The sequence below is a fragment of the Sceloporus occidentalis genome, unplaced genomic scaffold (assembly GCF_023333645.1).
Source record: "Sceloporus occidentalis isolate IW3139 unplaced genomic scaffold, rSceOcc1.0.p SCAF_64, whole genome shotgun sequence".
NCBI classification, from domain to species: domain Eukaryota; kingdom Metazoa; phylum Chordata; class Lepidosauria; order Squamata; family Phrynosomatidae; genus Sceloporus; species Sceloporus occidentalis.
In genome coordinates this window covers 179,131-195,701 of record NW_028317044.1, presented here as the reverse complement: position 1 = coordinate 195,701, position 16,571 = coordinate 179,131, and the positions used below count along the sequence as shown (strand labels likewise).

General features: G+C 57.7%; 2 protein-coding genes across 3 annotated transcripts; both read right to left on the bottom strand.

The window, feature by feature from the left end:
- Positions 1-5,625: 5,625 nt before the first annotated feature.
- LOC149287012 (leucine-rich repeat-containing protein 75A-like) lies at positions 5,626-10,593 on the bottom strand. The gene is made up of 4 exons (XM_089493342.1): positions 10,237-10,593; positions 10,027-10,155; positions 9,229-9,341; positions 5,626-7,520 (listed from the first exon to the last, which is right to left on the bottom strand). The coding sequence occupies exons 1-4, from the start codon at positions 10,543-10,545 to the stop codon at positions 6,944-6,946; spliced, it is 1,128 nt and encodes a 375-aa protein (XP_089349468.1). The 5' UTR covers positions 10,546-10,593; the 3' UTR covers positions 5,626-6,943.
- A 2,110-nt stretch (positions 10,594-12,703) lies between these two features.
- LOC149287011 (transmembrane protein 248-like) lies at positions 12,704-16,286 on the bottom strand. 2 transcript variants are annotated; one of them, XM_089493344.1, is made up of 7 exons: positions 16,200-16,286; positions 15,797-15,986; positions 15,375-15,681; positions 14,963-15,113; positions 13,889-14,072; positions 13,408-13,551; positions 12,704-13,230 (listed from the first exon to the last, which is right to left on the bottom strand). In XM_089493344.1, the coding sequence occupies exons 2-7, from the start codon at positions 15,974-15,976 to the stop codon at positions 13,210-13,212; spliced, it is 987 nt and encodes a 328-aa protein (XP_089349470.1). In that variant the 5' UTR covers positions 15,977-15,986; positions 16,200-16,286; the 3' UTR covers positions 12,704-13,209. The 2 variants fall into 2 exon arrangements, with proteins under 2 accessions (XP_089349470.1, XP_089349469.1); XM_089493343.1 differs by having other exon boundaries at positions 15,797-16,286.
- Positions 16,287-16,571: the final 285 nt, after the last annotated feature.

The following is a 16,571-nucleotide window of genomic DNA, read 5'->3' as shown; positions in this document are numbered from 1 at the left end:
AGCTCCCAAAAGGAAGGAAGAAAGAGGCCTTGCAAAATGGACGCATGTGGAGGGGAGCCGCGCGCCTCTTCTGTGCAAAGAAGTGGTTTGGCGTGAAAGAGACCCGCACAAGAGGCACACAAGGCGCATAGTGGCACAGAAGATGCCCGTAGTTGCATGTTTTTCGCCTGGAGAACTGGGCAAAGGAAAAGGAAGGAGCGGAGGGGGCCAGGAAGGGCTCTTTTTAGGGAAAACATTGCTCTCAGAAAGAGCCTCTTTCAGCGAATAATGAAGCGAATGCCTCTATTAGGAAGGAAAACATTTGGGGAGGAGAGAGAGAGAGAGAGACGGAGACAGAGACCCCTTTCATGGGGTCCTGGCCACAAGACGAGGCTCCGGATGCTCTGCCAACACAAACTCTGCGCCGGCCATAAAGGACCAGCCTTTGCCCCCAGAAGGGCTTTGGAGTTGGCCAGAGCCAGGCCAGCCATGGCCAGAGGTCAGAGGGCAACCAGATGGCTGGACACAGCATCCCTGCCGGTGCCAGGCCAAATGGGGATCCCTGGGCCGGTCGTGCCCCCCGGCACTGCCTTTGGGGAGTCCCATGAGCCAAGAAGCCCCCAAACCAGGAGGCACTCCAGCCCTTTGGAGAGCTCTCAGCCCAAAAGCAAGGCACCAGGGCTGACTGTCCCATGAGGCGGCCGCCTCAGGAAGCAGTTTCTCCCTATACCTCTCCCCTGCGTCCTTCAAAACGGCCCCATTGCCCTCACGCGACGGCCGAAGGGAACCCCATTCCCAGCCAGCTTCTCTGCATTGAATGGAGGAGAGGGCACTGTCTTCTTGGCCTTGGCTTCAGGCAACAAAATGGTTTTGGGTGGCCCCATTGGAGCGTCTTCCTTGTGTGTCTTCACATCGCTCCTGGCTCAAACAGTGATGGATAGAATATGTGATTGATTGATTGATTGATTGATTGATAGAAATTGTCACTGATTGAATATGTGATAGACTCTGCGATTGATACAATATCAATCAGAGGATATCAATATCAGTACAAAACCAAGATAGAATATGTGTTTGATAGAATATGAAACTGATAGAATATGTGATTGATTGATAGAATATGTGATTGATAGAATATGTGATTGATAGAATATGAAACTGATAGAATATGTGATTGATTGATAGAATATGTGATTGATAGAATATGTGATTGATAGAATATGAAACTGATAGAATATGAAACTGATAGAATATGAGATTGATTGCTAGAATGTGTGATTGTGTGATAGAATATGCGACTGGTAGAATATATGATTGATGAAATATGTGATTGACAGATTATTTTGATAGAATAAGTGACCCCTTCTGTTTGCCATTATTCTTCTCTGCCCTGGAGCGCCGTCTGGTGGCGGAAAGGGGCCGTTGCAAGCAGTCTGGATCGCATTTGCGATGGCTCTCGGGCGACCTCGTGTGGCTGAAAGAGAGCGCTGCAGGACAGGGAAGAAGAATGGGGTTTGCGCCAAAGCCTAGTCAAGGGGCCAAAGTGCGCCATTCAGCCACAGGAGGGCGCCCGGGAGAGAGCTCCAGGAAGGGAATCCTCGGAGGAGCAGAACCGCTCGCCCTTCTTTCTGCTGCCGCTAGAGGGCGCGCCAGGACAGGAGGGAAGGAGAAGAAGGGCGCTGCTGCTGGGACTTCTTAGTTTTGGACTGCAATTCCCATCACTCCCCAACACACATGGCCATTGCTCAAGCATTCTGGGAATTTCCAGAAAGGAGTTTGAGGGGGTCCAGGGCGCAGACAGGCTGCATGGAGATCTTCCCCAACTTCTGCATTGCCTGGGGATGATGGGAAGTGTCCTCCAACCCCTCCCCGTGCCGTGTGTGATAAGGATGAGGGGAAATGGAGGGGTTGGTCGAGATCAATGCAGTCAATGCAGAGGTTGGTGGAGATCTCCCTGCAGCCTGTCTGCGCCCTTGGCCGGCTCAAGCTCCTGTCTGGAAATTCCCAGGATGCTTGAGCCTTCCAGGGCAATGGCCATGTGAGTTGAGGGGTGATGGGAATTGTAGTCCAAAGCTAAGAAGTCCCAGCAACGCCATTCTCCTTCCCTCCTGTCCTGGCGCGCCCTCTAGCGGCAGCAGATAGCGGTTCTTCTCCTCCGAGGGTTCCCTTCCTGGCTGTCTCTCGGGCGCCCTCCTGTGGCTAAAAGGGCAGGCTTTGGTGCAAACCCCATTATTCTTCCCTTTTGTGGACCGCCCTCTGGTGGCCGAAAGCGGGCGTTGCTGCTTGCCATGTGGCTGTAAAGCGCCCATTATTTTTGTCTCTCTCTCGGGGCGCCCTCTTGTGGCTGCATTCGGGCACATTCCCCTATTATTTATCCTAGAGACTTAATGCCTTCCATTGGAGTCCCTATGGAGCGCCCTCTGGTGGCGGAATAGGGGCGTTGCTGGCCTTAAGGCTCCAAGGGAACCATTCCTGGCTCTCGCGCGCCGTCCTGTGGCTGGAATGGCACACTACAGCCTCCTCATGTTTTACCCACTAGGCAACAGGGTCGCTATGGAAAATACAGGGCTCCTGGTCACCTTAAGGCTTTTAAAGGATACGTTCTAGGAATCCCTCTTAGAGGGCCGGCCCTCCGAGTGCCGAGGGCTAGAGCGTCGCCATGCAGACGTTCTAGGATATCGTCTCAGAGGGCCTGCTGCTGATTGGCAGAAGGCTATAGCGTCACCCCCCCCCCCCAAAGGCCACCTAGTCCAAACCCCTTTTGCCTTGTTGAAAAACATAGCACCCCAGAATGGGAAGGGACCCCCCCCCCAAAGGACACCTAGTCCAAACCCCTTTTGCCTCGTTGGAATACATAGCACCCCAGAATTGGAAGGGACCCCCCCCCAAAGGACACCTAGTCCAAACCCCTTTTGCCTCGTTGGAATACATAGCACCCCAGAATAGGAAGGGACACCCCCCCCCCAAAGGACACCTAGTCCAAACCCCTATTGCCTCGTTGGAATACATAGCACCCCAGAATGGGAAGGGAAGCCCCCCCCAAAGGACACCTAGTCCAAACCCCTTTTGCCTCCTTGGAATACATAGCACCCCAGAATGGGAAGGGACACCCCCCCAAAGGACACCTAGTCCAAACCCCTATTGCCTCGTTGGAATACATAGCACCCCAGAATAGGAAGGGACACCCCCCCCCCAAAGGACACCTAGTCCAAACCCCTATTGCCTCGTTGGAATACATAGCACCCCAGAATGGGAAGGGACCCCCCCAAAGGCCACCTAGTCCAAACCCCTTTTGCCTCGTTGGAATACATAGCACCCCAGAATGGGAAGGGACCCCCCCAAAGGACACCTAGTCCAAACCCCTATTGCCTCGTTGGAATACATAGCACCCCAGAATGGGAAGGGACCCCCCCAAAGGACACCTGGTCCAAACCCCTTTTGCCTCGTTGGAATACATAGCACCCCAGAATGGGAAGGGACACCCCCCCCAAGGACACCTAGTCCAAACCCCTATTGCCTCGTTGGAATACATAGCACCCCAGAATGGGAAGGGACCCCCCCCCAAAGGACACCTAGTCCAAACCCCTTTTGCCTCGTTGGAATACATAGCACCCCAGAATGGGAAGGGACCCCCCCCAAAGGACACCTAGTCCAAACCCCTTTTGCCTCGTTGGAATACATAGCACCCCAGAATGGGAAGGGACACCCCCCCCAAAGGACACCTAGTCCAAACCCCTTTTGCCTCGTTGGAATACATAGCACCCCAGAATGGGAAGGGACCCCCCCAAAGGCCACCTAGTCCAAACCCCTTTTGTCTCGTTGAAAAACATAGCACCCCAGAATGGGAAGGGACCCCCCCAAAGGACACCTAGTCCAAACCCCTTTTGCCTCCTTGGAATACATAGCACCCCAGAATGGGAAGGGACTCCCCCAAAGGCCACCTAGTCCAAACCCCTTTTGCCTCCTTGGAATACATAGCACCCCAGAATGGGAAGGGACTCCCCCAAAGGCCACCTAGTCCAAACCCCTTTTATCTCGTTGGAATACATAACACCCCAGAATGGGAAGGGACCCCCCCAAAGGCCACCTAGTCCAAACCCCTTTTGCCTCGTTGGAATACATAGCACCCCAGAATGGGAAGGGACCCCCCCCCCAAAGGACACCTAGTCCAAACCCCTTTTGCCTCGTTGGAATACATAGCACCCCAGAATGGGAAGGGACACCCCCCCCCAAAGGACACCTAGTCCAAACCCCTTTTGCCTCGTTGGAATACATAGCACCCCAGAATGGGAAGGGACCCCCCCAAAGGACACCTAGTCCAAACCCCTTTTGCCTTGTTGAAAAACATAGCACCCCAGAATGGGAAGGGACCCCCCCAAAGGACATCTAGTCCAAACCCCTTTTGCCTCCTTGGAATACATAGCACCCCAGAATGGGAAGGGAACCCCCCAAAGGACACCTAGTCCAAACCCCTTTTGCCTCCTTGGAATACATAGCACCCCAGAATGGGAAGGGACCCCCCCCAAAGGACACCTAGTCCAAACCCTTTTGCCTCGTTGGAATACATAGCACCCCAGAATGGGAAGGGACACCCCCCCCAAAGGACACCTAGTCCAAACCCCTTTTGCCTCGTTGGAATACATAGCACCCCAGAATGGGAAGGGACCCCCCCAAAGGCCACCTAGTCCAAACCCCTTTTGCCTCGTTGGAATACATAGCACCCCAGAATGGGAAGGGACCCCCCCCCAAAGGACACCTAGTCCAAACCCCTTTTGCCTTGTTGGAATACATAGCACCCCAGAATGGGAAGGGAAGCCCCCCCCCCAAAGGACACCTAGTCCAAACCCCTTTTGCCTCGTTGGAATACATAGCACCCCAGAATGGGAAGGGACCCCCCCAAAGGCCACCTAGTCCAAACCCCTTTTGCCTCGTTGGAATACATAGCATCCCAGAATGGGAAGGGACCCCCCCAAAGGACACCTGGTCCAACGCTCCTGGAAGGCGTTCTGCAAACTAGCCTCGGATGTTTCCATCCCCAAGGGCCATTCTAGCATCCCAAGGGTCCCTTTCAGAGGGCCTTTCCTCAGCCATGTCTCAGGGCTTGGCCTGACAGCTATGTTCCTTTGGGGATCCAAATTCTGGAAGCTCTAGCAACCACTGCTAATTTAAGCAAGTAAGGAAGTCAACTAACTCTCTTGGGGCTGCGTTGACACATAGTGGGGCAGATGTCCTGCTTGCCCCCAGTCCCTGGATTTCCAGCCTTTGGTATTTCTGGGTTTGGGTCTACAGTGGGGTTCAGCCTGCAAGGATCCACCAAGGTCCTTCGCAGATGCTTGACCAGAGACACTGAAGCTTGATGTGAAAATACTTCTGGCTCAAGATGAGGAGCGGAAGAAGATGGCTGACCTTCCTTCCTTGCTGCCTGGGAGGAATGGCTGTGTCTCCCGCTCAGAGCCCTTCATGGCGGGGTCTCCTTCCTCCAGCCCTTGATTCCCTCCCAGGAACACAGTCTGCTCCACCAACCCCCTTTCTCCCAACCCCAAGCATTAATCTGACCGCAAAGGAAACCATGGCATTTCGAGTAAGACATATTCTTATTATTATTATTATTATTATTATTATTATTATTATTATTATTGTTATTATGCCCAACCGATAAAAAAAACCATGTCAGTTACATGCAAACTATGGCAAATCTTGAAGCAGGGCAGGTGGTGTTGCCTCCTGGGCGCATGGTTCCAATCTGCCAGGCAGGGAGCAGACCGAGGGCCCAGCATGGCGGCCTATGCTTCGGAGTGGAAGGACCCCCATCCCCTCCCGCAGCGGTCATTCTCTACCAAGGAGCCCTCCCTAAACAACACTTGGGGGTCAGAGGGAGGCTGCTGCCCTGTGCCTTTGGTCCCCTGGGGAGGTGTTTTTGTGGGGTGGGGGGGGGGTCCGGCCTTTGTTTCGAAAGCCCTGGGCACCATCATGGGTCAAGTGGCAGTGGCTCCCTCCCTAAGGACATCAGAGAGGGAGAGAGAGATGGGGCTGCGCTGCTGGTTTCACACCCCGCCTGCCTTCCCTCGTCTCCCGCCACAGTGATGGGAAATGCGTCACAAGCAGAAGCAGCAGCTGAGCCACACAGCCTGCGTGATAAACTACACCTGTTTCATACAACAAGTTAACTGCAGCGCAACACAACGCAGGGAAACAGCCACCCAGGGCTCAATGCCTGCTGGTTTCCGCATGCGCCAAGCACACTTTAAAGTCCCTGCCTCGCCCCCCGAAACCAAAGGGACTCAGGCGGCTGCGTTCCCTGGATAAACCTCTCACACCAACACTTTCTGCAGAACTGGGACCCCTCCTCAAGTTCTCCGGAGGGGTCTGTGTAGAGGAACACCATTCCTTTTAATCCAGCCCTATGCTTGGAATCCAATACATGCCTCTACTTGGTGGGCCGTTCTCTCTTCCCTCGGCCGTTGCACCTCTAATCAAGCATGGCACTCCTTCCGCGCAACTTCTTCCCGAACCAATCATTCATCTAAGGACACAAAAGCATGTGTAGCTACTCTGTAATGAGGTGCAGAATTGGCTCCAAAGGAAACGGCCATTTTGATAGACGGCTAGGTTTCACCTGAAGCTAAGGAGAAAGAAAGCTACCCATCTGGTGCAATAGTGGCTGCCACCCTTTCGCTTGGCCTCTTGCATTCTCTGGACCCAGGGAAGCCACAAGTGATCTCCTTCCTTTAAGCTGGTTAGACGGTCTTGGAATTGGCAGGCAAATGCCACGCGGCTGGCAGGCCAATTCAGCAGCCCTTTCCATGGACACCCAAATGGCTTTGCAGCTTGCCACCTTCACCCCATCCTCTCAGAAGTCAGAACTAGTGTGCCTCTACCCACCCTCCATCCTTCACTCAGTTACCCAGGAAGAAAAGCCTCTCTGTGGCAGCTGAAGGATCCCTCCGGAGCAGCCGCCTCCCCGTCATGTCTGAACGAATCCAGGAGCAGCCGCCACCGCCGCTTCCGTATCAGATGCACCCGGCCACAGCCTCAGCTCCACCATCTCTGGTCCGTCAGCCAGCGCGTCCTGGACCCTGGAGGGCGACAGGCTCTCCTGCCCCTCCGTGTCGCTCGCCTGCCCCTCGCCAAACTCCAGGATGGTGGGGAGGCTGCCCTGTGTGGGGCACCGCTTCTTGAGGCTGACCAGGAAGGGCTGCGGCAGAGAGAAGATGTCCACGTTGTTGCCCAGGTCGATCCAGGTGACACTGGGGAAATTGCGGGGGTCCTTCAGGGCCTCGGTCAAATCCCGGAGGACAGCCTTAGTGAGCCTGTTGCCATTGAGGGAAAGCGTGGCCAGGCGCGGCAAGGCGCTCAGCACCGGCAGCAGCTGCAGGAACATCTCGTCTGTCAGCTCCGTGAAGCAGAGCTCCACGTTCTCCACCAAGGAAGAGCTGCTCCGGAGGTAAGCGGCGACCCGCTCCAGCTCCTTCGGGGTCAGAGGGATGCCCGAAAGGTCCACCGTGTTGTCCAGCGGGTTTCCCACCAGGACCGCTTTCAGGCTGGAAGGCAAGAGAGACGGTCAGACAGAAGGGCCCTCTGGAGCGACAACTGCTCCCAAGGAGAAAGCCAAGCAAAGCCAATAGTTCAGGGGCGAGTGAGAGGGATGCCGAGATTGCCATCAGTTTAGAGAATGAGTGAGAAAGGCCCCATACAGCCAGGCCAAAATAAAGCTGCTTCGGGTCACTTTGGAGGTATGCTGTTTAAATGATGCATGCGTCCTAAGAGTCCAGAAGCCACACCAAAGCCATGTTCCAGTCCTAAGGATTGGAGCACAGCTTCTGGCCTCTTAAGATGCATGCATCATTTAAGCAGCATACCTCCAAAGTGACCCAAAGCAGCTTTACTTTGGCCTGTCTGTATGGGGCCAAAGACAGCCAGCAAAATCCAGGTTCCCTGGCTATGCTTTCCCCAACATCCCATGCTGCTCCCGCAGATGATCCCAGAAATGTGTCCCAGGAGGTGGAGGCACATGTTAGAGAAGAGAGGAAGGAGGCTGAGGGTGAGAGGGAACAGAGAGCAGGGCCTGGCTGTGTTTTGTGGAGGAAGCAGCCCAGCCTCTGTCAGACGCAGCCTCCAGCGCCAGAGGCAGACCCAGGCAAAAGGAGGGCCGCCATCCTCTCCGCAGGAGGAGAAAAACACAGAGAGAAGCACCTCAGCCATTCTCCAAGGCTCTTTAGGGGGGGTTGGCAAGACAGACCAGAGAAGTGGGAAGCCAAGATCCCCCCATAGTCTGTCACCCAGGAAAGAAAGAAAGAAAGAAAGAGCAGCTGTCTGAAGGGAGGGAGGGAGGGAGGAAGCATGCATGCCAGGGGCTTCCAATGCATGCCTGCCTGATCAGATCTTAGCCAGCGCAACCTTCAGAGTGCTTTCAATATCCTCAGCAGCAGCAACAGCAGCAGATGGATGGTGAAAGCCAAGGAGAAATTAATCTCCAATTAATCTGAGTGAAGATTAGGAGGAGGAGGAGGAGGAGGAGGAGGAGGAGAGGTGGACCAGAGGAGGGCAAGAGACAGCGCCCGCCTGCCCCCTTCCCTTCCCTTCCTGGAGGACCCAGCTGGCACCTCCTTTTTTCTGCCAGCAGCAACACAACAAGAGCACCATTCAAGAGGGAAAGTGTTACACAGGGAAGCAGCAGGCGCAGGCGGACACAAGCGCGTCTTCCGCAGCTCCAGCCCCGCGGAAGGCATGTGCATTTCATGTGCTCCAACCTCCCTCCTCATGTGCCAGACCCACAAGCACACACCTAAGCCAGGCCAGACTCTCCTGATGGCAGTGATGGATGGATGGATGGATGGATGGATGGATGGCACTCTCTCAGGGGAGAGAGGCTGCAAGGAGGAGGAGAAGGCGGAGTAGCCTTTGGGCCCCAGGGTGCAGCAGCCCCTCCTGCAAGACCTCCATCTTCAGCCCAGGGTTTTCCTTTGCAATACCTCCCTTTGAGGCCACAAGGAATTGTGGCAGTAACAATAACATGATCCCAGCCAACCCAAGAGGCCTAGGAGTGGCTCTTCCATCTTGCCTAGCGCCTGCTTGCAAAGGCCTGGCCTGGGACCCACAAAGACCCCCACTCTCTGCCAGAGACATCCAGGGGCTGCTTCCACAGGGCTCCCGTCCGCCATGCGCACACAAACCGCGCATGGCTTGTGCCGATCCCCAACCCCCCAAGTCCCCACCGGAGAACCCCAGACCCCGAAGCCCCTGACTCACCAGGCGTGGGGCTTCTTCTTGAGCAGGCCTTGGCGCCTCCATTGGGAGTGAGGGCTCAGGTGGTAGGTCAGCTGGCGGCAGAGCTTCTCCAGGGCCCCCAGAGAGTCCCCCTCCTGCAAGGGAGGCAAAGGGGCGGTTGGGGGGTCTTTGGCGGAGCAAGGAGGAGGAGGACGGCATCCCTAAGGGCCCCAATGCCACCCGGAGCAGGCAGCCCCTGGACCACTGACCCATTGGCCACCAAAGGGCCACCCTCCAGGGTCCTGGCTCCCACTCTTGCAGACATGCGCCCCACATCTCCAGTGCTTTGCAAACAGCATCCTCCCAGAAGAGACTGTGCCCAGACCCCAGGGCTCTGGCTAATTGGCCTGAGTGGGTCAGGCCCCTCCGTCTCCTCCCAGCCAGGAGCCTCCTGAAGTATTCATGGCCGGAGGCAGCAGCTGCAGGAAGCCAAGCTGCCAGGAAAGGCTGGGGCCTCAGAGGCCAGGAACACAGGCTCCGAAGGGCCCCCCTCCGCTCTCCCACAGACAGGGCTGGAAGAACAAAGCATGATAACAATCACAGAGAGAGAGAGAGGGGGGGGGGTCTTCCTCATGGCCCCTTCTGCTGCAACCACTGGACCGTCCTCCCCCAAACATCCCAGGAGGAGACGAAAGGGGGACAGGAGAGCCAGCCCTCTTGAAGCCTCTGTCTTCTGCTGCTGCTCCAATGGAGCAATGGATGGCAAGGGACCTGGGAGCAGAGGCTGCTGGCCGTCTGGGGCCAATGGGGCCCCCTTCCTGGGTCTCTGCAGGTACTCACCGCTCGGGGGCAGTGGATGTACCTGGCCAGGCCGAGGATCAGGTCGTGGCTGATGGGGTCCACCAGGTTCCGGAAGGAGGCGTAGCGGTAGAGGACGTCGTCCAGCGAGGTCGACTCCAGGCCCAGGTCCTGCGGGAGAAGAAGGAGGAGAGGCTCTCAGCCGCCTTGCCTGCCTCCCTGCCAGGGCCCTCCTGCCTCTTCCCTGCCTACCTGGCGGAGGCTGCGGAGGAGCAGCGTGGCCTCGTGGCGGCGCCCCTGCTTGGCCAGGCGGAGCAGCTCCTGCACCAGCCCCACGCGGCGGAGGTAGGGCGCAGACACCGCTCCAGACGGAGACGGAGCCGGAGGAGCCGGAGGAGGAGGCTGCAGGGCGGCCAGCAGCTCTCCCCCCGGGGGCCACCAAGGCCAGGGCCAGGAAGGCGAGGAGAGCAGCCGGCGGCGAGGGCGGGGGACGCGGGGCACCTCGCCTCCCTCCTCCGCAGAGGGAAGGGCGCAGCCCGCCTTGGTCTGCTTGGCCCCCATCTTGGCAGGGAGAGAGAGAGCAGCACCCCTCCGGCCGCCTTCCCTCCTGCCTTCCTTCTCTAGACTGAGACCAGAGGGAGGAGGAGGAGGAGGGAACTGTTGCGCTGGAAGGGGAGGGGCTTCCCGTGCGCTGGCTCCTCCCCCGGCCCCGCCCCGCCCCGCCCCCTTCCTTCGAGTGAGGAAACTATTGCGCTGGAGGGGCGTGGCCTCCCTGCGGTGGCTCCTCCCCCTTCCTTCCAGCACGTGCGGAGCGTCTCGCGGAGGGCGCCCCTCGTCTCTCGAGGCTGAGAGAGAGAGAGCGGACCCCCCTTCCTTGGAGGCTGCCTTTCAGCAGAGGCTGGGTGGCCATCTGTCAATGGGGACGCTTCGATGGAGTTCCTGCATGGCAGAAGAAGACTGCCAGACCGGATCAGGGGTCTCTCCCAGTTCTGTGATTCTATGAGGAGAGCCCAGCCCCTTCGCACCTCCAAAGGGAGCCCTGGGAGGAGGCCTGCCAGGAGGGGCCCTCCTCTGGGCAGGACCTGCGGAGCCCCCTGTCCTCCAAGGGGTCCTGGGTCCTCCTGAGCCCCCTGGGAAGAGCCACCACTGGAGCCACACGTGCACCGCCTCTCTGTCGCACCCAGGACAACAGGGCCCTCTTCTGCGCTGGCCCTGCGGAGCCCCTTGTCCCCTGAGGAGCCCTGGGTTACACTTCATGACCTCCTCCACTGGACAAAGGCAGCCCCTGACAAGGGCCACTTCTGGAGCCACCATCAGCTCTCTTTCGCACCCAGGACAACGGGGCAGCCCCACGCCAGGCACTCTTTCCCACAGCTAAGGGCCAGGAAGAGCTTCAGGCCCGCTTTTGGGGCAAGGGTCCCTTCCGGGGGGCTGGAGGCGCTTTGGAAGCAAGGGCCGAGGAACTTTCCGGAAAGGCGCTGGTGGTAATAAACTTTTTATTTTGCAAAGCAACATCCACATTTGCCAAACACAATCCGCCCCCCGAGGAGAGAAACGCCGCCCCCCCCGACCCATGGCTGAGGAATCCCACGGACGGAGGGAGGGCAGGGGACAGACATTCACAGGCTGCCTGCCACGAAAGAACAACTCGGGGAGGAGGGCGGGTTCCTAACAAGGAAACACAGACGGAATCAAAACTGATTCAATTAATAGCGAGGCGGGAAAGAGCAAGAGACCAGATCAATATGATCCGAAGGACTGCCGCAAGGCCCCGCCTGTCCCTCCTGCTTGGCATCTGAATGAGCCCTCAAAGTCAGACAGAGAAGCAGCTTCAACCGCACCCCAGACCCACAGCAGCCCAGCGCTCTCCTCCCAGAGCCACTCCGCGCGCAAGGCCTCCTTTGTGGCCACTTCTTTCTCTACAGCCGCAGCAGCCACCGCTTTGTGGAAAGACACAGAGAGCAAGCAAACGCCAAACAGGACCCTCGTCTTCTTCCTCAAAAGGAGACCCTCGGAGGCCACTTTCCTTAGTGGGAGGAAAAACCAAGAGCATCATCTCCATGGAGACAAGACAGCCCCCCCAATGCTAATGCCACCCTCAGAGGAGAAAACGGGGGTCCTATGGCCCCAGGTGCGAGGCGGGCATCGTTAAGGCATCCCTGCAGGAAGGGGCCCTGGGACACCTGCATCCCATGATGGTGGAGGAAGAGAGGAAGTTGCGCATGGAGCGCCGTCTGGGGAAACGGAAGAGAAACAGCCGAGTGGTGGACACCCCCCCCCCCAGGCTGGACTTCAATGCACCCCAAAGGCAGCGTCCTGGATGCTCCTTCCCAAGCACCAGCTGGCTCTCCATCGGGGGAAACAGCACCATGGACCCTCCATCTGAGCTCCCATGCGCCAACCTCTCACGGCAGGTGAGACCTCACTTCCCAAGGGCCATGGACATCAACAGCAGCCCAAAACGCAGGTGGCCCATACCAAGGGTCAGCCTTGGACGGAGACCCAGCGCACGCCTCTCTCCCACCTCCACATGCGCACTTGCGCAGCTCGGCCAGGGGCTTCATCCTGGCAGAAAGGGCCCCACATGAGGCCTGGGATGTGGCTTCCACCGCCGCAAGCAAGGAGCCGGGCGCTTCCACAGACAGGCAAGGCAGCATAGAGCGGGGCAGGGCCTCTCTTGCTTAAAGGACAGTAATAAATCTAACATTACAAGCACATCGTCTTTCCGAACTACAGCCGATATAATCACACGGACATCTTGGGTGTTTCTTTCAGACAAAACCTAGGAAGGTGGGTATCTTTTGGCAAGCAGGGAGCAAACAGGAAGAAGGAACGGACAGTGACAAAACGCACTCGGGTTCGTGGAGCAGAGCAGCGGCTTTGGAGCTGCTTCGGCCGGATCACAAGGAAGAGGAAGATAAGGTGCTTATTATATTCAGAGACACTCGCAAAAGGCACCTGGGCTGTCCAAGGCAACCCTCCCCTGCCCCAAATCTCTCTGGCCCAGACTCCCGCACCAAAAAGGGGGAGAACCAGACTCCCACCGGTTCCTCTTCCAAGCAGAATCCTTATATAAATAACCGTTACAGGCACTTGAAACGTCTTTGGTTGGAGTGACCCAACGTCGCAAGGTAATTCGTAACAAATCGGGGGCCCGGTTCCAGGTTCGGCAGGCAACGGTCACAGACTCAGTCCCTTGCAGGAGGAAGCAGCGGCAGCAGCCCATCACGCTTCTGAGAAAGCAACCTAAGGAGGGAAAAGAAGGCCTTGGTCTGCTGCAGAGTGTGAGCGGATGCTCAGGTGCCCAGTGCTGAGCCGGCACCCAGTCTGTAAACCTAATGGTTGTCAGAAGAGCACCTCCCTCGGCCATGAGGAAGGTTGCCTGCTTCCCCTCCAAGGCTCCAGGGACCTTTTCACACTCACCTTTTCTGGGCAGAAGTCCGAGCTGCTCTGCCGCAGTTTGATCGGCCGGCCTTTAATGACGGCGTAGCAGAACAAGGTGATTACCATCACAAAGAGAAAGTAGCTGGTATGCATCAAATGCAGGTTGATCAGAGAGCGGTCGTCCTGCCGGGGAAAGGAAGACACAGACACAGCATTGAAGGCAGCAGTGGGAGGCCATCGTGCCCAAGGCAGGAAAATGGTGGGTTTCACCTGCAGCTGCCCCTCGATACAATTCTAGGACTGAGAATCTGCAGGTACTGAAGATAGCAGGTATGCCTCTGAAGAGAACAGGGTTGGGATTAGGCATCGCTTGTAAGCCGAGCCCCTTTCAGAGGTGGTGACTCTGAAACCCCCATCATCCACCCCCATTAGCTCTGCTGAGAGCTGCAGTCCAGCCACATCCAGAGAGCCATTCACAGTATTCATCCCAGTCAGAGACCACAACAGAAGCCTTGCTTACATCTGGGACGATGACCGTCAGTTTGGGGTTTAGCGCGTGATAGACTTTGCCAACGGCTCCTTTGTAACACCAGTAAGGGTTGTAGTCTTGGGTGTATTTCGTGTTGGAGTCCCTGGCGGTAGTGAAGACCTTGTACCAGAAGGTGGCGTTGACGTAGGTCTCTGGGACGCAGTGGGGAGGCTGCCTGCAGAGACACACAAAGACAGGGGTTCTGAGGGCCCAGCCTCCTCCTCCTCCTCCCTTAAGGCAGAGGGAGGCCCTTCGGCTGAGCCAAGGAGGCTTCTCTTGTGGCCAGGAGTGATTTCAACCAAACCCACTTCACTGTTTTTCTGTACTGTTCCCCAATGCTGCCCCCCCTCCAGCCCCTCTCTGATCTCTAGCTGCAGTTCCCATTCATGAAGAAAAGGAGCGTATTTCCACAAACCTCTCTTCCCAGCCCCACATCACTCTTGGAAACTCTGCTCACAACCTTGCGAGGCAACAGCAAGCGCATGGCAGCTGCAGCAGCGCATGGCAAAGCTTGCAAGGAGTGGGGTAGAGGAGCAAAACCAGAAGGAGGTTGCTTGTCAAGGTCCACACACACACACACACACACACACACACACACACACACTGTTCCTCTCTCCAGCTCATGCCCCCATTCCTCTGGGATCATAGAGTTGGAAGAGACGCCAAGAAGGGCCCTGATCCAGTCCAACCCCTTTATTCTGCCATGTAGGAACTCTCAATCAAAGCATCCCCATTGACAGATGGCCATCCATCCAACCTCTCTTTAAAGACCTCCAAAGAAGGAGACTCCATTGCACTCCATTGAGGGAGTGTGCCCCCCTGTCAAATGGTTCACTGAGCATCTGGGGACAAACCAGTTACTAGAGTGGACATTACAACTTCAGAGCCAACCTGAAGCCATTAAAAAACAGAGGCTGGATGGCCATCTGTCAATGGAGATGCTTTGATTGAGAGTTCCTGCATGGCAGACTGAGGTTGGAACGGATGGCCCTTCTTGGGGTCTCTCCCAACTCTATGAAAGGCCTTGGGAGCTGTGGGTGCGGATGTGGGGCGGGGCGTCCTTACACTGTGACCGGAAAGACGCTGCTTGCGGCTGTGATGGTCATGCAGGTGGTGAAGACCACTTGGTCGCAGTGGCCATGCAGGACGCAGTCGTCCGAATTCCAGGCCGCCGGCAAGGTGAAGGTGATGTTGATCTCCTCATGGGCTTCTCTGCCTTTAGGGGGGGGGGGAGGAGAAGCACAGGAGGGTAAAAAGGGAAAGCAGCAAAGGGCAGGCTGTGCTCAAGGAGCCCAAGCAAAGGAGAACTGAGATGCAATCGTTAACATCCCATCCCTATGAGATAGGAAACTGCTCATCCTCCCTGGGATGGCAGGAGCCTTTCGGCCCCATTATGGGACGCTCTCCCAGACATGGCAGTAAACCCATCCAGGCCAGAAAGGGCCTTCCCCTTGGCTTGTGAGCCTGCCTGGCGCACCTGAGAGTCCCAGCTGGTGTCCGAAGACGCTGGAGTGCAGGTGGGTGACGTTTCTGGAGAAGCCCCCGAAGGGCCTGAGGGGGTCCAGGGTGAGGGTGATGCCCACGGAGGTGTTGAGGGGTCCGGGGTCCTCCAGGGCCTGAGGGGAGGCGGTCGAAGGCCGCAAGGGGGGGCCTCCGCTGGTGGCGCTGTCCGGAGCAGGAGGAGGAGCGGCCGCCGTCTCGTTGGCCGCCAGGTGCTTCAGGGTCTCGTTCTCCGAGACGCAGAAGTCCAGGTCGTTGAAGCGCAGCAGGAAAGTGTTCCAGTCCTGGGAGAGAGGAAGCGGGGGTCAGGGCCTCCCAGGGGACCCCAGAGGGAGGGAGGGAGGGAGGGAAGGGGCTCCCCGGGAGGCGGGCTCCCCTGCCGCCCGCCAGACCTACTACCTCGGCCATCTCCGGGGCCTTGATCTCCTTGATCTTGAAGAAGTAGCCCAAGGTGAGGAAGGCGATGGCGGCGGCGGCGCTGGCGCTGACCATGAAGACCACCAGCGGAGGGCGGCTGCCCACGAAGGAACGCAGGTTCTCCAGGGGGCTGCCGGCCCCCAGCATCGCCGTCGCCCGCATCTGGGCCCACCTGCCTCCCGCCAGGGAAGGAAGCGCCGCCGTCAGACCGGGAGCCCTCTCCCGGCCCCGACCCACAGACCCTGCCTCCCTGGGGCCCCTGAGAAGGAGCCAGGCAGGGCCCTGGGGGTCCCGAGAGGGCTTCCCCGAGGCTCCTCCCTTCCTCCCCTGGGGCTCCCGCTGCCTCCTCCTTCCCGGGGGGACTCCGGGGCCTTTCCCGCCTCACCGCCCTCAGCGCCGCCGATGCCGCATCTTCCTCTTCCTCGATGGAGAGGGAGGGAGGGACGACGACGGCGGCCCTGCGGGGACAAACTTCCTGCGCCCCTACCGGAAGCGGATCTCCCCGAGTGAGTGACGTCGCTCCCGAAGCCCCGCCCCCGGGAGAGTAGCCGCGCCGGGTGGACACGCCCACCGCCCCGCCCCCTTTTCCCCGGCGGAAGCGGAAGTAGTAGTAGTAGTCTTGAGAGAAGCGCCTCTCAGGCCCAGCTCCCCGCGACGCTTCTTTCCTTCCCTCCGTCTCCTTCAGGAGCCTCTTCCCCAGAAGGAGGAGGCCTCCTTCGGGCCCTCCGGAGCTTCCACTGCGGTCAACAGCCACAAT

Excerpts from the sequence above, each read along its gene's own strand:
- LOC149287011 (XM_089493343.1), bottom strand. The coding sequence starts at position 15,976 with ATGCGGGCGACGGCGATGCTGGGGGCCGGCAGCCCCCTGGAGAACCTG. Across the intron at positions 15,114-15,374 it reads ACACCAGCTGGGACTCTCAG|GCAGAGAAGCCCATGAGGAG; the intron begins GTGCGCCAGGCA and ends CCCCCCCTAAAG. Across the intron at positions 14,073-14,962 it reads AGCGTCTTTCCGGTCACAGT|GCAGCCTCCCCACTGCGTCC; the intron begins GTAAGGACGCCC and ends GTGTCTCTGCAG.
- LOC149287012 (XM_089493342.1), bottom strand. The coding sequence starts at position 10,545 with ATGGGGGCCAAGCAGACCAAGGCGGGCTGCGCCCTTCCCTCTGCGGAG. Across the intron at positions 10,156-10,236 it reads TCCTCCGCAGCCTCCGCCAG|GACCTGGGCCTGGAGTCGAC; the intron begins GTAGGCAGGGAA and ends CTTCTCCCGCAG. Across the intron at positions 9,342-10,026 it reads ACATCCACTGCCCCCGAGCG|GAGGGGGACTCTCTGGGGGC; the intron begins GTGAGTACCTGC and ends CCTCCCTTGCAG.